The 18535-nt window shown below is 46.9% G+C and overlaps 1 protein-coding gene across 1 annotated transcript in view; it reads left to right on the forward strand.

Moving 5' to 3' along the window:
- Nucleotides 1-18535, forward strand: part of ZDHHC15 (zDHHC palmitoyltransferase 15) — a 79971-nt gene that overhangs the window by 6437 nt on the left and 54999 nt on the right. The window contains exon 4 of the mRNA XM_075323859.1: nucleotides 8975-9095. Coding sequence (XP_075179974.1) covers nucleotides 8975-9095 — 121 coding nt within the window. The remainder of the gene's footprint in view (nucleotides 1-8974; nucleotides 9096-18535) is intronic.

Here is an 18535-nt window from a genome sequence, read left to right on the forward strand (position 1 = left end):
AGTCAGAGGTGCAGTGACGTCACTGAGAAGAGGAGCCAAACAGTACTGGGCACCGGAGAAAGCAGCGGTAGGCGAGTATATTATCACACTAAGGGCACACTCACACGAGCGTTGAAATCGGACGAGTGCAATGTGAGAAAATCTCGCATTGCACTCTGACCAATATTAGTCAGTGAGGGAGAGTAGTTTGTGAGCTTTTCTCGCATCCAGATTCTCGCATGCTGCGATTTTCTGCGAGAGCCGTATCGCTCGCACCCATTCAAGTGAATGGGTGCGAGAGATACATCGGACTGCATTCGGATGTTATCCCAGTGCAGTGCGATATACGCACAGGCTGACAATGGAGGAGATTGGGGGGGATTAACTCCTCCCTCTCCTACGCAGCTTCACAGCTGTGACCTGATTGCAAGATCGGGTCACAGTCGCATGACTCGGCTCACACTCGCAGCAGAGCAGAGTGAGCCGAGGGTCATTAGCATATCGCATCCAATGCTCTTGCATCGGATGCCATACGCTCGTGTGAGTCCAGCCTAACACTACATGCACAGATACACAGAATTAATGAAAAAAAATCTTCATGGGAATGTTTCTTTAACCCCTTCACGACATTTGATGTAAAATTACGTTTCTTTGTCGCTCCATTGGGAGACCCAGACAATTGGGTGTATAGCTTCTGCCTCCGGAGGCCACACAAAGTATTACACTTTAAAAAGTGTAACCCCTCCCCTCTGCCTATACACCCCCCCCGTGCATCACGGGCTCCTCAGTTTTTATGCTTTGTGTTGAAGGAGGCACACATTCACTCATGCTCCCATTTTAGTCAGCAGCAGCTGCTGATTGTATCGGATGGAAGAAAAGAGGGCCCCCACAGGGCTCCCGGCATGCTCCCTTCTCACCCCACTGAGTCGGCGGTGTTGTTAAGGTTGAGGTACCCATTGCGGGTACAAAGGCTGGAGCCACATGCCGTTTTCCTTCCCCATCCCTTAGGGGCTCTGGGAGAAGTGGGATCCTAACCGGTCATCCAGGCACTGGGACCGGGCTCCCTCCGCAGCCCCTGTGGGATTCTGACGGACAGGAGACTGAGTATCATCAGGGACAGGGCCCTGCATCTACAGGTACTCTGTGTCCCCTTGGGGACGGTGCATGGAGCACTTTGGCCTCAGACGCTGCAGCGGCTGCTGTGTTGGTATGACGACCGGGACTACCGCGCCTGCTTGCCGGCCGCGGTTTTAAATTTAGTCCCCGGCTTTTGCGGCCTAGTGCCTTAAACTCCCGCCCCCGGGCCTGCCAGTCAGGGGTAAGGGCGGGACGGTCGGCCTGACGCCGACAGTGAGGGCTGGAGCACACACTTAGGTGTCCTCCTCCCCCCTCACTAATCACCCTGGGGCACCAGATTCCCGCACTTTTTTAGTTACGCCCACTGCTCCCTCCTCCCCTGTAAACGCCGGCAGCCATGTTTTAGACACATTCTGCCGGTGGAGGACTTCTGGCTGCAGCTCTGGGAGACCCGAGGCAGGGAATCTGGTGGCCACACACCGCTTGAGCGGTCGGTAAGCCACACCGGTCACCCGGTGCTGGTCCCCCTAGGGTGCCGAACTGTATATACATATATATTATATTTGTATACATTTTCCCGGTTCGGCTGTATTGTTAGCTTTTGGCTATATACCCTCAGTGATCACTCTCCTGGGAGACAACAGCATGTCGTTTACAAGGAGCAAGGGTGCCAAGACACAGGGTTATTTTGCAACCTCTACCTCTTGTGCGGCTATGCTACCTGCAGGTTCCATCTACCCTCACTGTGAGCAATGCTCGGGCCCTGTGGCACTCGCTCAGCCGGAGCCTCGGGCACTGGTGGGACCCTCGGCTCAGGTAGAACCGCCGGCTTCCCCTGTCCAGGTGGCAGGGACAGAGTTTGCAGTTTTAGCTGAGAAACTCTCTGAGTCACTTTCACAATCCATGGCTCAGTCTATGGACAAATGGTCTGCTAAGATACTAGAGGCCTTGCAGTCCAGACCGGCCCTTACACAGGCCCCGGGCACTGCGGGATCGCCCCCAGGCCCCTCTCGGTCTGCGACAAAGCGTGCTCCTGGGGTGGCCTCTAGTTATTACGTGGAGGACACCGGCACGGACCGCAGTCCCAGACCGGCTAAGCGGGCTCGCTTAGAATCTTCCCCAACTTCATCACGCTGTTCGGGGTCTCAGCCTGAGGACTCTCTGGAGGATGAGGCGGAGGTCGCAGCCCAGGACTCTGACCCTGACGTTGCTCTCAATCTTGATACACCTGAAGGGGACGCCATAGTAAATGACCTTATAGCGTCCATCAATTAGGTGCTAGATCTTTCTCCTCCAACTCCACCCGTAGAGGAGTCGGCCTCACAGCAGGAGAAACACCAGTTTAGGTTTCCCAAACGTACACAAAGTGCTTTTTTCGATCACTCTAACTTTAGAGATGCTGTCCAGAAGCACAGAGCTTTTCCGGACAAGCGCTTTACTAAACGCCTTAATGACACACGTTACCCCTTCCCCTCTGACGTAGTTAAGGGTTGGGCTCAATGTCCCAAGGTGGATCCTCCAGTCTCTAGACTGGCGGCTAGATCCGTAGTATCAGTGGCTGACGGTTCATCGCTCAAGGATGCCACGGACAGGCAGATAGAGCTCCTAATGAAATCCATCTATGAAGCCACAGGCGCATCTTTTGCTCCGGCCTTTGCAGCCGTGTGGGCACTCCAGGCTATCTCAGCTTGTCTGTCTGAGATTAATGCGGTCACCCGTACCTCTGCTCCGCAAGTAGCGTCTTTGACTTCTCAGGCGTCGGTATTTTCATCCTACGCCATGAATGCTGTCCTGGACTCGGCTAGCCGTACAGCGGTAGCATCCGCCAATTCGGTGGCAGTCCGCAGGGCCATGTGGCTACGCGAATGGAAGGCAGACTCTGCTTCCAAGAAGTTCTTGACCGGTTTGCCTTTTTCTGGCGACCGATTGTTTGGCGAGCAATTGGATGAAATTATTAAGCAATCCAAGGGAAAGGACTCATCCTTACCCCAGTCCAAACCAAAGAAACCTCAGCAACGAAAAATTCAAGCGAGGTTTCGGTCCTTTCGGCCCTCAGCCAGATCCCAATCCTCCTCGTCCAACAGGCCACAGAAGAGCCAGAGGAACTCTTCTGCATGGCGGTCTAAGTCACGTCCTCCAAAGACCGCCGGAGGCACCGTCTCCAAGGCGGCCTCCTCATGACTTTCGGCCTCCCCAAACCGCATCCTCGGTCGGTGGCAGGCTCTCCCGCTTTGGCGACGCCTGGTGGCCACATGTCCAAGACCGATGGGTGAGAGACATTCTGTCTCACGGTTACAGGATAGAGTTCAGCTCTCGTCCTCCGATTCGTTTCTTCAGAACTTCTCCGCCCCCCGTGCGAACCGTTGCACTTGTTCAGGCGGTTGACACTCTGAAGACAGAAGGAGTTGTGATCCCCGTTCCACTTCAGGAACGTGGTCGCGGTTTTTACTCCAACCTGTTCGTGGTGCCAAAAAAGGACGGTTCATTCCGTCCCGTTTTGGACCTCAAATTGCTCAACAGACATGTGAGAACCAGGCGGTTTCGCATGGAATCCCTCCGCTCTGTCATCGCTTCGATGTCCCAAGGAGACTTCCTAGCATCAATCGACATCAGGGATGCCTATCTCCATGTGCCGATCGCACCAGAGCATCAACGCTTCCTGCGTTTCGCCATTGGGGACGAACACCTTCAGTTTGTGGCACTGCCTTTCGGCCTGGCGACAGCCCCACGGCTCTTCACCAAGGTCATGGCATCCGTTGTGGCAGTCCTACACTCTCAGGGCCACTCGGTGATCCCGTACTTAGACGATCTCCTAGTCAAAGCACCCTCCCGGGTGGCATGTCAACACAGCCTGACCGTTGCTCTGGAGACTCTCCAGAGGTTCGGGTGGATCATCAATTTCCCAAAGTCAAAATTGACTCCGACCCAATCACTGACTTCCCTCGGGATGGAGTTTCATACTCTCTCAGCGATAGTCAAGCTACCGCTGGACAAACAGCGTTCGCTGCAAACAGGGGTGCAATCTCTCCTTCGGGCCCAGTCACACCCCTTGAGGCGCCTCATGCACTTCCTCGGGAAGATGGTGGCAGCAATGGAGGCAGTTCCCTTTGTGCAGTTTCATCTGCGTCCACTCCAATGAGACATTCTCCGCAAATGGGACAAGAGGTCGACGTCCCTAGACAGGAACGTCTCTCTTTCTCTGGCAGCCAAAACCTCTCTTCAGTGGTGGCTTCTTCCCACTTCTCTGTCGAAGGGAAAATCTTTCATGCCCCCATCCTGGGCTGTTGTCACGACGGACGCGAGTCTGTCAGGGTGGGGAGCGTTTTTTCTCCACCACAGGGCTCAGGGAACCTGGACTCCGACAGAGTCCTCCCTTCAGATCAATGTTCTGGAGATAAGGGCAGTGTATCTAGCCCTAAAGGCGTTCCATCGGTGGCTGGAGGGCAGGCAGATCCGCATACAGTCGGACAACGCCACGGCGGTCGCGTACATCAACCACCAGGGCGGCACTCGCAGTCGTCAAGCCTTCCAAGAAGTTCGGCGGATTCTGCTGTGGGCGGAGGCCACAGCCTCCACCATCTCCGCGGTTCACATCCCGGGCGTAGAAAACTGGGAAGCAGACTTTCTCAGTCGCCAGGGCATGGACGCAGGGGAATGGTCTCTTCACCCGGACGTGTTTCAAGAGATCTGTTGCCGCTGGGGAACGCCGGACGTCGATCTCATGGCGTCTCGGCACAACAACAAAGTCCCGGCATTCATGGCACGGTCTCAGGATCACAGAGCTCTGGCGGCGGACGCCTTAGTTCAGGATTGGTCGCAGTTTCGACTGCCGTATGTATTTCCTCCTCTGGCAATGCTGCCCAGAGTGTTGCGCAAGATCAGGTCCGACTGCCGCCGCGCCATCCTCGTCGCTCCAAACTGGCCGAGGAGGTCGTGGTACCCGGACCTGTGGCACCTCACGGTGGGTCAACCGTGGGCGCTCCCAGACCGACCAGACTTGCTTTCTCAAGGGCCATTTTTCCATCTAAATTCTGCGGCCCTCAACCTGACTGTGTGGCCATTGAGTCCTGGCTCCTAGCGTCCTCAGGGTTATCTCAAGAGGTCATTGCCACTATGAGACAGGCCAGGAAACCAACGTCCGCCAAGATCTATCACAGGGCTTGGAGGATCTTCTTAGCCTGGTGCTCTGATAAGGGGTTTTCCCCCTGGCCGTTTGCCTTACCCACTTTTCTTTCCTTCCTTCAATCCGGAATGGACAAGGGTTTGTCTCTCGGCTCTCTCAAGGGAAAAGTATCGGCGCTTTCCGTGTTTTTTCAAAAGCGTCTAGCCAGGCTTCCGCAGGTCCACACGTTCCTGCAGGGAGTTTGCCACATAGTCCCACCTTACAAGTGGCCGCTGGAACCCTGGGATCTCAACAGGGTTCTACGGGCTCTTCAGAAACCACCTTTTGAGCCGCTGCGGGATGTCTCTCTATCACGTCTTTCGCAGAAGGTGGCATTTCTAGTGGCAGTTACATCACTCCGAAGAGTGTCAGAGCTTGCAGCGCTGTCATGCAAAGCCCCCTTCCTGGTTTTTCACCAGGATAAGGTGGTTCTGCGTCCGGTCCCGGACTTTCTCCCTAAGGTGGTGTCCCCTTTTCATCTCAATCAGGATATCTCCTTACCTTCATTTTGCCCTCATCCAATTCACCAATGTGAAAAGGATTTGCATTTGTTAGATCTAGTGAGAGCTCTCCGGATCTACGTGTCTCGCACGGCGCCACTGCGCCGTTCTGATGCGCTCTTTGTCCTTGTCGCTGGCCAGCGTAAGGGGTCGCAGGCTTCCAAGTCAACCTTGGCTCGGTGGATCAAGGAACCGATTTTTGAAGCCTACCGTTCTTCTGGGCTTCCGATTCCTTCAGGGCTGAAAGCCCATTCTACCAGAGCCGTAGGGGCGTCTTGGGCATTGAGGCACCGGGCTACGGCTCAGCAGGTGTGTCAGGCGGCTACCTGGTCTAGTCTGCACACTTTCACGAAACACTATCAGGTGCATACCTATGCTTCGGCAGATGCCAGTCTAGGTAGGCGAGTCCTTCAGGCGGCGGTTGCTCACCTGTAAGAGGGGGCCGTTGTCGGCTCTTTTTATCGGGGTATTCTTTTACCCACCCAGGGACTGCTTTTGGACGTCCCAATTGTCTGGGTCTCCCAATGGAGCGACAAAGAAGAAGGGAATTTTGTTTACTTACAGTAAATTCCTTTTCTTCTAGCTCCTATTGGGAGACCCAGCACCCGCCCCTGTTCCCTTCGGGCTGTTTGTTCTTTTGTGTACACATGTTGTTCATGTTGAATTGTTCTTTTGGTTCATGGTTTTCAGTTCTCCGAACATCCTTCGGATTGACTTTACCTTAGACCAATTTATAAGTTTTCCTCCTTCCTGCTTTTGCACCAAAACTGAGGCGCCCGTGATGCACGGGGGGGTGTATAGGCAGAGGGGAGGGGTTACACTTTTTAAAGTGTAATACTTTGTGTGGCCTCCGGAGGCAGAAGCTATACACCCAATTGTCTGGGTCTCCCAATAGGAGCTAGAAGAAAAGGAATTTACGGTAAGTAAACAAAATTCCCTTCTTTATGTTGTGTCTCTGCCTTTGATGCCGAGCCCGCATCTTTCCTGGCACATGACAACTGATTTAATCAGCCCTCATGTGCCTCTTTTGGATCAGAGTTCCACCTGTGTCCGTTAACCAGTTAAATCCCACTGTCAATCTCTCCTGCCCATCGGCACACTCATGAAATGAACACGGGGCGCCGATGGTTTGCCATAACAGCCAAAGGCCAGCTGAAGACCCCTGTGTCTGTCAACATGGCCAGCGTTCAGAAAAGGAGACTGTGATTTCTGCTATATAGAGCAATGCTGACGCCCTGCTCTGTACAGTACTAGTGATTGGCCAGCCCCAAGTTCAAGTAACCGTAAGGGGACTATTAAATACAGTAAAAAGTTTTAAAAATTTCAAAACAAATAAAAAAAAAATAGGTTTGCTCCAATAAAAATAAAGCAATTAAAAAAAAAAAAACCACAAATGTGGTATCACTGGTTTCAGAAATGTCTGATCTATCAATATCTAAAATAAATTAATCCAATCAGTAAACGGCGTATTGAGAGGTAAAAAAATGAGAATGCCAGAACTGCGGGGGTTTTTTGGTCGCCGTAATATTACATTAAGAGGTGATCAAAACATTATATCTTCCCAAATATTGTATCAGTAAAAACGTCAGCTCATGGTGCAAAAAAAAAGCCCTCACACAGCCCCATATCCCGAAAAATGAGAACGTCACAGAAAAGGATGACAAGTGATATTTGTAAGGATTCTCATAGTGAAACTTTTAAGTTCTTGTGTGATGGGGATTTTTGGAAATCTCAGCCAGTTGTGTGAGAAATCGCCTTCCGCTTCTGTGTATGAAATGATGTGTGACCCGGCCCTTATGTAATTGTGCAGATGTACATTGTAATATAATTGCTGTAGTAAATACAGCGTAGTTGTTTAACGAGTTTGTCTGTAAGTAACACTTATCCGGCCATCAAGATCCAATAGAAGGATTAGAAGAAGCAGCTCCTAAACTGCAGGTCCATTATCCCCGAGCGATGTGTCACTAATGTATTATTACTAGGGATGATTGAATACCTCAAATATTCGGCTTTGCGAATATCCGACGAATAGGTCGCCACTATGCGAATATTCGATGCACAATGTAAGTCTATGGGAAGCCCGAATAGTTCCGAATAGTTGTTATTCGGGTTTCCCATAGACTAAAGGCCACTTTACACACAGAGATAAATCTTTGGCAGATCTGTGGTTGCAGTGAAATTGTGGACAATCAGTGATTCCATGATTTCACTGCAACCACAAATCTGCCAAAGATTTATCTCTGTGTGTGACCGGGCCTTTACATTGCGAATAGTCGAATCGCGGCGAAGTATTCGGCAAATATTCACAAACCGAATATTTGAGGTATTCGGTCATCCCTAATTATTACCTATGCATGTGCGGTACGTCTGTGCAAACGGAAAGTGGTCAAACTAAACAAAAAGGAAACAAAATCAAAAAGGAAAAAACATGAAAATGCTAAGGATGAGTTAGGGTGCGTCCCCACGATCAGTGTTTGCTGTGTTTTGGATGTAGCATACTTCAGCTGCGTTCAAAAAGCTGCGTTGTACAATACAAGAACAGTAGATGGGATTTCTAGAAATCCTGTTCCCACTGTGCTTGTTTTATCCCCAGCAAATACTGACCTGCGGAGCGTCTTTCCAGACCGCAGCATGTCAATTGTTTGCTGCGGATTCACGTGTCCTCCGTAGGGAAAAGACAAGCGAGAGACCACAGCGCACTGAACCCTGATCGTGGGCACAAGCAGCGGCGGTCTCCTGCGGAGGAGACTCGCAGACCCGCAGGTCAGGACCCGCTGCCTCCAGGATGCAATGAGTCCTGATTGTGGGCACATACCCTTAGGCCGGTGTCCCACTTGCAATTGCCTCGCATGTATCTCACGGTGCATCCCCCAGCACGGACTCACACTCTCATCACAGGAACGGGTCGGTTGCATGCATCTCTATACAGCCGACCCGCTTCTGTGAGGAGAATGTGAGTCTGTGACGGGTGATGTACCGCAAAACTCGCGCGACATACTCGCAAGTGGGACACCGGCCTTATAGTATGAGAAGTGAGAATAAACTGCAGCAGGTCCTAATGTGTCCGGTTCTCTTACCAATTATTATTACCGTACATTCTTTGTAACTGGCAACATGAAAAATACAGAAAGCAAAACTGCATGGCGTGAATGCGGATCTATGGGAAACACTCATTTTTTTGGCACAAGTTTATTGTATAATCCATATTTTCTGTATATGAGCATGTATTGAACTATAAATGTAATTGTGTTTTAAGTTTCTGCTGCCCTATGCGGAGAAGGAGCGATATGACATGGAGGAGCGTCCGGAGGTTCAGAGACAGATCCTGTCGGAGTTTTCTAAGCAGCTGCCAGTTTACACCCGGACCGGGAGTGGAGGTGAGAGGCATGTCCTGCCCGGTGCAGACAGATCTTATGTATTACCGGATCATGGCTGCTCTCTATTCTCTTCCTGTAAATTGAAGGACCTTTCTTTTTTAACAAAAAAAACCACGCCAGTTTATGATGAGCCTATTGATTCTGAAACCTCTTGGCTCAGACCTGAAAATCATTAAAGTCCTTCACTATGCTTGCTGAGATGCAAAGGAAAGCAATAGCCTGCGAACCATTGACCAGAGTTGGTAGGTGGCCCCTAGTTTTTCGCTCTTCGTTTTTTGTTTTGTTTTTGCCCATATCTGTACCTCTGGATCGACATGTATCTCTGACACCACTGTCATTTATTAAAAAACAGCTACTGACATGTCTGTGTGGAAGCCCACAGAGACATGTCAGAGAGAGGGAGAGAAAACACTTTTTGTCACCAGAAGTGAAAAAAAAATGGATCCATCACCTGATTCTGTCATTCGATGGATCTGGTTCCCATAGGCTTCCGTTGTAAAAAAAAGACGGACGCCGGTCCCAAAAAACGCTGTTTTGGACGTTGCTTCCATCGGCCGCACAGACTATTTTAGCCGGATTCGTCGTACGACAGATGAAACATGAGGCAATACGTTGCAAGCCGGCGGTAATATCAGCCTATGAGATAAAAACGGATCAGGCACCGGAGCCGTTTTTTTCCCAATTCGCCAGATTGCGACTGATGGCAAAAAACTGATGTGTGAAAGAGGCCTTAGCATTTGATCTTGTGTGCTGTACGGGCGTCTGATCCAGTTCCTGTAATGACATTTTAAATATTGGATTTAATCTAGGTAAACATCACAGACACTTGACGCTGTAATGAGTTATGTTGTTAGGTATATTTGCATTGATGTTATTCTATATTACCCAATCAATATTCCTTTGTGGTTTTCCAAACATGCATTTTGAAATTTCTGCTCGTCGTATGTCCAGGGAAGCTTCCAGTTCATTCCAAAGGCCAATCTAAAGGAAGTGCTAAACAACCAGTCTGGGGAAATGCAGAATGTACCGTATTTTTCAGCCATAGGACTCAATATAAGACCCACCCCAGATTTAGACAGCCAAAAAATAGGAAAACAAATTATCTACTGATACAAACTTTTCTGGCGATGTAAAGAAGTGAAGGGTCAATCTCACAATTTTTTTTATTTTTTTTTTTAAACCATAACTTTTTATTAGTAATTAATGTCAGATGTTACATCATACATCATATTGTTATCACATTATCAACAAAAATCACAATAATATGGGTATTAAACAAGGGAGAGGGGGGGAGGGGGAGAAGGGGATGGGGGAATGGTGATATCACATCAATTTCCGGGTCACATTCTCCATTTATACATCTGTAGATTCATTTGATAACAGTATTTAATCGGAAAGATAAATCTCACAAAATTTAATGCAGTGGGGTGCGTAGACTGAGCGGCATGTGGGTAGACTTGCAGTGTGAGACCTCCCGCTCTGAAATCCTTATAAATCTTGAACTACCCGTACCTGGACCTTCTGAAGGCACTTGTTACTCTGCCAAACCTCCGCAGATACCAAGGATCTGGATTCTTTACCAACATAACTCACAGCAAAAGGGGAGATAGGAATCCGCCTTAATATAAAAAATATCAATTTTATTAACAAAAGCATTTAAAAACACTTCCACATTATATAGAAAATATTAATTGGTGCCATACAAAGATTCCAACATGTATCCCCCTTATTATTCTAGTCCTATGTGTTACCCCAATTAAGGAGCAAGAACAAATGTCAGTAAGGCGCAGTATACAAGTATATCCCTAAACAGTCCAATAGTCAAGGGTCCTACAGTCAAGATCCCTAAAAGCAGCACTTTTTTTACCCTAAATTAGTCGGTTCTGCACTGAGATATAATTCTGTATATACTGCCACTTCCTATATTAGTGAGGAGGCTGTCAACCTTCTACCCCTAATCGACCCGACGCGTTTCCCATTCAAATAGAAGGTTCTTCAGGGGTCATCAAAAAGTAGTATAGAGAAATACAATTAATTTATACATTATCCTCCAATCATACAGTGAATACAGACATAGTTTTTGTAATCTCCCCAAACAGAGTACATCAAACGAATGATCTTCAGATTGTACAAATGACTATTATAGTCTCCTCTGGTGCTGTCGTATCTTTAGTCTCCAAGAATTGCCAGGTAACACAGAGTTCCACAAAATATTAGCGTGGATATTACCGAACAGAGAATTCCCGTTATAGAAATATTTTACCAATTTTTGTCATCTCATTCGGGACAAGGCTGTATTTTCAAGGTGAATGATGGTGTCACCTATTAAAAACATGCCCATTCATAATTCCCCTTCAGCAAGCTTTTTCCTTTTCAGTGTCCGTGTAGATAAATGGACTAGAGTCCCCTCAGGTTGCAATTGGCATGTCCTGGTCCAAATAAGTTTAAAACTATATACCAGCATGTAGTTGGGGCTCCCTGTGTTGTTCAGAGCGTGCCCAGCCTCTGCAAAATCCACATGGAGACAGCGTTCACTCGTGAACGCTGTCTCCATGTGGATTTTGCAGAGGCTGGGCACGCTCTGAACAACACAGGGAGCCCCAACTACATGCTGGTATATAGTTTTAAACTTATTTGGACCAGGACATGCCAATTGCAACCTGAGGGGACTCTAGTCCATTTATCTACACGGACACTGAAAAGGAAAAAGCTTGCTGAAGGGGAATTATGAATGGGCATGTTTTATGACAAAAATTGGTAAAATATTTCTATAACGGGAATTCTCTGTTCAGTAATATCCACGCTAATATTTTGTGGAACTCTGTGTTACCTGGCAATTCTTGGAGACTAAAGATACGACAGCACCAGAGGAGACTATAATAGTCATTTGTACAATCTGAAGATCATTCGTTTGATGTACTCTGTTTGGGGAGATTACAAAAACTATGTCTGTATTCACTGTATGATTGGAGGATAATGTATAAATTAATTGTATTTCTCTATACTACTTTTTGATGACCCCTGAAGAACCTTCTATTTGAAGGGGAAACGCGTCGGGTCGATTAGGGGTAGAAGGTTGACAGCCTCCTCACTAATATAGGAAGTGGCAGTATATACAGAATTATATCTCAGTGCAGAACCGACTAATTTAGGGTAAAAAAAGTGCTGCTTTTAGGGATCTTGACTGTAGGACCCTTGACTATTGGACTGTTTAGGGATATACTTGTATACTGCGCCTTACTGACATTTGTTCTTGCTCCTTAATTGGGGTAACACATAGGACTAGAATAATAAGGGGGATATATGTTGGAATCTTTGTATGGCACCAATTAATTATTTCTATATAATGTGGAAGTGTTTTTAAATGCTTTTGTTAATAAAATTGATATTTTTTATATTAAGGAGTTTTTAGTCTGTGAACCAGTTTTGAGCTCTCCTTGTATTACATTTTTCGTGAGAAATTTTGTTTGAGATAGGAATCCGCACAACCGCAAAGGGGCCTAATCCAATATGACACTTGCGACCAACACCCCCACCCGTAGCATAGTTCTTGAAGCTGCAGCTAGACTGGGAAGGTATGCCTGCCTAGTACATGATTAGTCTCCCTCTTCAGTGAACCGCAACGGGGAGAGGTCAGGCCCAGAACCTGGGGAAGATGGTTGATGCAGCCACAAACAAGATGGCGGTCATCATCCTGTATTTGTACTGACTGAGCCCACTCTGTTATGTCTTTACTGCTGTAAATGTCTGCAATTCCACCCTTAATACACTAAGTGAACAAATGGGGAGACTAAAAAGGGACATTTGTTTTATTAAGCAGGAACTGCAAGGAGTTAATGAGCGGGTGGGAGAGCTGGAGGGACGAGGAAGTTCTGCAGAATAGAACATTTCTACAATAACCCGTGATCTTGGAAAGGCAGTGCATACGAGTATCATAGTATCTCACTGCAGATCAGTAAGGTTGATGACCTGGAAAATATGTTCCACAGAAATTACCTTCTCCTTGTGGGAGTCCCTGAGAGAGCAGTAGGCTAAAATTCTGCAGATTACTTTGAAGCACGGTTCCCCAAGGTTTTTGAGAAGAGGTGCGCTCTCCTCACTCTTTGCCGTTGAGAGGGCGTATAGGGTCCCTACCCGTCCTCCTCCACCTTGGGCACCTCCACGTCCCATCCTCATGGCTCTTGCATTTTAAAGACAGATTCTATTCTTCAGAGAGCTAGAGATCCTAAAAAACTCTCAATAGATGGAAGCAAGGTGCCATTTTCCCAGATTTCTCAGCTGAGGTGCAGCAAAAAGGGCACAGTTTCTAGATATTAAGAAGCGCCTGTGGGATTTGAAAATTCCATATTCTATGATGTTTCCCGCGAGGCTGAGAGTTCCTGATAATGAGAACACGATCCTCTTCGACTCCCCACCCACCGCATTATCCTGGATTGACTCTAACAAAAAAGCCTTCACCAGAAGCATTTCCTGACCCTCCCTGTTCCTAAATTATGGGTTACAGTTACCGAGCTACTGGTAGTAATGTTTTATTATGCTCTGACTGGTGTACTCATTACTGTGTGATTTTTGCTAAACATAGTACGGGTTACGTGCGCCTCTGCCCTGTGTGGTTTATAGTTTTGAATGTGCTGGGGATGGGGAGGAGGTGACTAAAAGATGCAGTTTTTACATATCTAAAGCCATTTCATCCAGCTATGTTATGTGTTTCTGGAACACGTGGTGAAAGATGAAGTGGACCTGATACACCGGCAGTGGAAAGCCCATCATGTCACTCCATGTACTTGACATATTCTAGAGGAGTGAGGGTTACTGCACAGATCCATCCCTTTCTCCTGGTGGATCCAGATGTTAGCCAAGTCTATATTTTTTAAGGAACGTCTTCGATCCGACTAGGGCAGGCACAATGAGTTCAGCATGGCAGTCGACGGAACCAGGAATTCCCAGCCAGTCTCCTACACTGGTACTTGCCAGGCCTCAAAATAAGTAGCCTCTGCGATCCAAAAAGGGCAGGCACAATTAGTTTAGCATGGCCATCAAAATGTTTGTATTTTCTGTACCATCAGTAATATAGAGTATATTATAGCTACACTACCCTACTCTGGGGATTCACTGAAATGCTTACTCACTTTTATTGATGCTCTCCTTGAGGTTCCAACTTTGTTGGGGACTTTAATATCTATTTGCATCCCCAGTGGGACAAATTGCACTCCAGTAATATTCCGGAGTATGTTTCGCCTACTGCACTTTCCAGAATATTGGATGAAATGGACTTTGCGGATCTCTGTCATAGAAGAAACCTTTTAACCAGGCGGTATTGTTGTTACTCAAGTACCCAATCCTGAATTGACTTGGCTAGCTATAATCCTCTAATTTTGCCCTACATACACATGGGTAACCAGCTGACCAGAAGTATATGTGATCACTTGCCGGTTCGGGATTGGTCAGCCATGGGAATTGTACACTTACTCACTGGGACTCCCTGGTGGCTGAATTCCTTTTTTTCGGCTGGTAGGGGGTTCTCCACATACAAATATACTTGAGTGTTTTATTAAAAATGATGGTTCTGCTGCTAAACATATAGTATGGGAGGCCATGAAGGTCTTTGTTTGAGGCTTATATGTAAGAGAAATTGGCACTTGAAAGACCAGAACAAGGGAAATTGCATAAACCCTTAGCGCCCGTTCCAATGATCCGGAGACACCGTCTTCCCTCCTGAAGAGTTGATACACACGGCATTTCTGGGGTGGTGCTCAAGTAGGGTCCAAAACCGTCTCAAGTAGATGTAGAAACTTGGCACTCAAGATAAATGTGAGTAGTGGTCTTTTATTGAGAAAAACTTGTAGGACCAGCACAAGCACAGACGTTTCAGTCAAAGACCTTTATCAGTGTGCGTGCAGAGGGTCCTCAGAAGGTATAGCAACTGGCGTAGTCAGGTATGTGCATTGCCACATAGACAGCGGTGGACACCGCGTCATACCTGACTACGACTAGCCCAGATGCAAAATAAAAAGGCCCCTGGGCTTGATGGCTTACCAGGAAAATTATTCAAGGAATATGCTCCTTTAATGTTGCCTCGATTACTGATGGTGATTGAAGAGGCCGAGAGACAAGGTTATCTATGAGGGAAGCAATAATAGTTCTTATTTTAAACCCTGGAAAGTACCCCTCCATATCGGAATCATACCGTCCTACCTCTCTCCTACCAGAAGACGTTAAACTATTTGCAGAGGTATTGTCTAATAGACAACCTCAAATCAGTTGTACACGGAGAGCTGACGGGATTTGTCCCACATAAATCTACATCGATAAACCATAGACTCTTCTACATGGGATTACAGTTCTGAGGGATTGAGGAGACGATAAAGGGTAACACCTGGTGTCGCCTCCCATTGACGGTTATTGGTAGACCTAAGCTAATAAAGATGGTGCTGATGCCACCGGTCGTGTATCTGCTGCCTAATGACCGGATCTGCATTCATATGCCGATTTTTGAAAATTAATACTTCATTCATAGAACTTATTTGAAAAAAAAGAAAGGCTGATGATGGATTAGCCATACCTAACCCATGGTTTCATTATATTGCGTCTCAGATGCAACATTTTCGGGGATGGGGGAAGGATGGACTATATGATGCAGGAGGCTGTTTGTTAAAGGAGGGCATGAGGTAGTAGTCTCCAGTGCGATCTATGGAAGTGGGACACCTGCAAGTAAATAAAGTGAGGCAGACAACCTTGACCATGATTTTTAAGGTCAGGGATAGAGGCAAACATTTGCTTGGAATCATGGGATGCACGGAATATTTACCTCTTTGGCATAATACAGGTTTACAGAGATAAAAAAACGCCTATACTATAAGGTGTGGGAGGAGAGAGATGTAGATCTGATATCCCAGATCCTTCAAAACAATATTCTAAATAGTTTTGAACAAATTCAATCAGAGTTTGTGGTCCAGCATAGAAGGAATGCATATGGGAGGCAGGTAGACACGTCTGGCATCAGGACGGATATATTGGAACAGTCGCCTATGCTATCACTATCTGATGGTCAGAGGTTGTCCCAAATGTATCTCCTTTATAGAGTATACAGAACTTCTAGTATATATGGGGGTTAGAACTGATACCCTGTGTCCCAGATGTGGCCGAGACTATGCACGCCTCATTCATATGGTATAGGATTGCACAAATATAGTGAGTACTGGGAAGATATCCTGATCCTAATAAAAAAAAAAAGTACACAATATTATGTTGCAACCGGATCCAAAAATTTTGGGTTTGTTGAAGGGAGGAACCGTCCAGACCGCTCGTATATTATTGGATGTTTTGTATAAGGCTAGAAAACTCCTGGCTTATACTGGTTAGCTTCAACCCCCTGCCCCAAACTATTGGAGAATTGAAAACTAAAATCAATAATTTATTGTAACTAGAAAGAAGTGTCTACCTGAAAAGAAATACTGTACATAAAGTCCATAAGATCTGGGGTATGTGGATTGACACATCGTGACTACCGCCCCCCACCTTGATTCGCAACCAGATGATGGAGCAATTCATACCTAGTCTGCGGTGAACCATTAGATGTGAGAGCAAAGGAGGCTTATTTGTTATAACGTTCAATTTTATTGTGACGGGTCTTACTGGTTTGGCTCACATTTTTAGGCTATGTGCGCACGTAGCATTTATCCCTACAGAAATTTCTGCAGCGATTTGAACAGCACACGTGCGCTTCAAATCGCTGCAGAAAGAGTCCGTAATGAAAAAAAAAAAGCCGATTCCATGCGTTCTGAGTGCAGCCCCTCCCATAGACAGAGCGGGGGCTGCATGCAGAGCGCAGGAAAGAAGTGACATATCACTTCTTAAAACGCGCGCTTCGGGCAGTAGCTGAAGCGCTGCGCTCTAATACGCCATGTGCGCACATCTCCTGCATAATCTTCATAGATTATGCAGGGGACGCAGGACGCATGCAGTTACGCTGCGGTGCAGATCGCAGCGTAACTGCATGCAAATACGCAACGTGCGCACACAGCCTTATGCTGCACAGATTAACAAGGAGAGAGGGGAGCCAGCACGATCTGAAATTGGCATGCATCATATAAAAAGTGAAAATTCACAGATTTATTCCAACTGTACTATAATAAAAAAATGAGATTTTTAGCAAATAATTGATCAATTTTTTGAGCCACCCCTGCCAACGTCACGGCAAATCTCAATAGGGGGGTCCTACTCTACATTCTGTATTTCATGTGCCATGCGGCCTCCTAGATAAAGTTAAAAGCAGAACCATAATGGAGCACACATACCTGTAACCTGTATATAACCGCTTCTATGTTGCAAAAAAGGCACTTGTGGATAGAGACCAGCCCAGGTCCCAGCATGTGGAGCAAGCTCTGCACCATACCAGGACTATATCAGAACTGACCCTCCCAGTGCCAGACAGCAACCATTGATAAAGGCGGACCAGATCCAAGATGGTGCTTAATTAACATTGCCTGTGGAAAGGGGTGAGGTAACTGAATCTGAACAGCTACCAACAGGAGGAATACATAGCAAACCAAAATCAGGCGTGCATAGCATGGTGGTGACCGGCCACCAGAATTTGTAGCATAACTACGACCAAACAGAGAGAGAGGGGAGCCAGCACGATCTGAAATTGGCATGCATCATATAAAAAGTGAAAATTCACAGATTTATTCCAACTGTACTACAATAAAAAAAAAAAAATTGAGATTTGCCGTGACGTTGGCAGGGGTGGCTCAAAAAATTGATCAATTATTTGCTAAAAATATCATTTTTTTATTATAGTACAGTTGGAATGAATCTGTGAATTTTCACTTTTTAAATGATGCATGCCAATTTCAGATCGTGCTGGCTCCTTTTTTTCACAGATTAACAAGGATGATTACATAACATGATGAAAGGCTTTGTGAGAAATGTAACATGTGACTGTTGTATGTAAGCCTAATTTTACAGCATTTTTTCTGTATCTAAATGTGTTTTAAAGGGAACCTGTCACCAAATTTGACCCCTATAAGCTGCGGCCACCATTAGTGAGCCCTTATATATAGTATTCTAGAATGATGTATATAAGAGCCCAGGTCGCTGTGTAGAACGTAAAAATCACTTTATAATACTCACCTAAGGGGCATTGCGGTGCAGACTGGTTGGATGGGTGTCTCCGTTCTCTGGTCCGGCACCACCTCTTTTGGCCATCTTTATCCTTCTTCTGAAGCTGGGGTACATGATTCATCCTACGTCATCCACACAGGCTGACACTGGGGTCCTGCGCAAGCACACTTTGATCTGCCCTGAGCAGGGTAGATCAAAGTATTGTAGTGCCCCTGCACAGGACCTCAATGGCGGCTATTGTGGATGACGTAGGACGCGTCATGCACCCTGGCTTCAGGAGAAGGAGGATAATGATGGCCAAAAGAAGAGGCGCCAGA

Source organism: Anomaloglossus baeobatrachus, chromosome 9 (genome assembly GCF_048569485.1).
Source record: "Anomaloglossus baeobatrachus isolate aAnoBae1 chromosome 9, aAnoBae1.hap1, whole genome shotgun sequence".
Lineage (NCBI taxonomy): Eukaryota > Metazoa > Chordata > Amphibia > Anura > Aromobatidae > Anomaloglossus > Anomaloglossus baeobatrachus.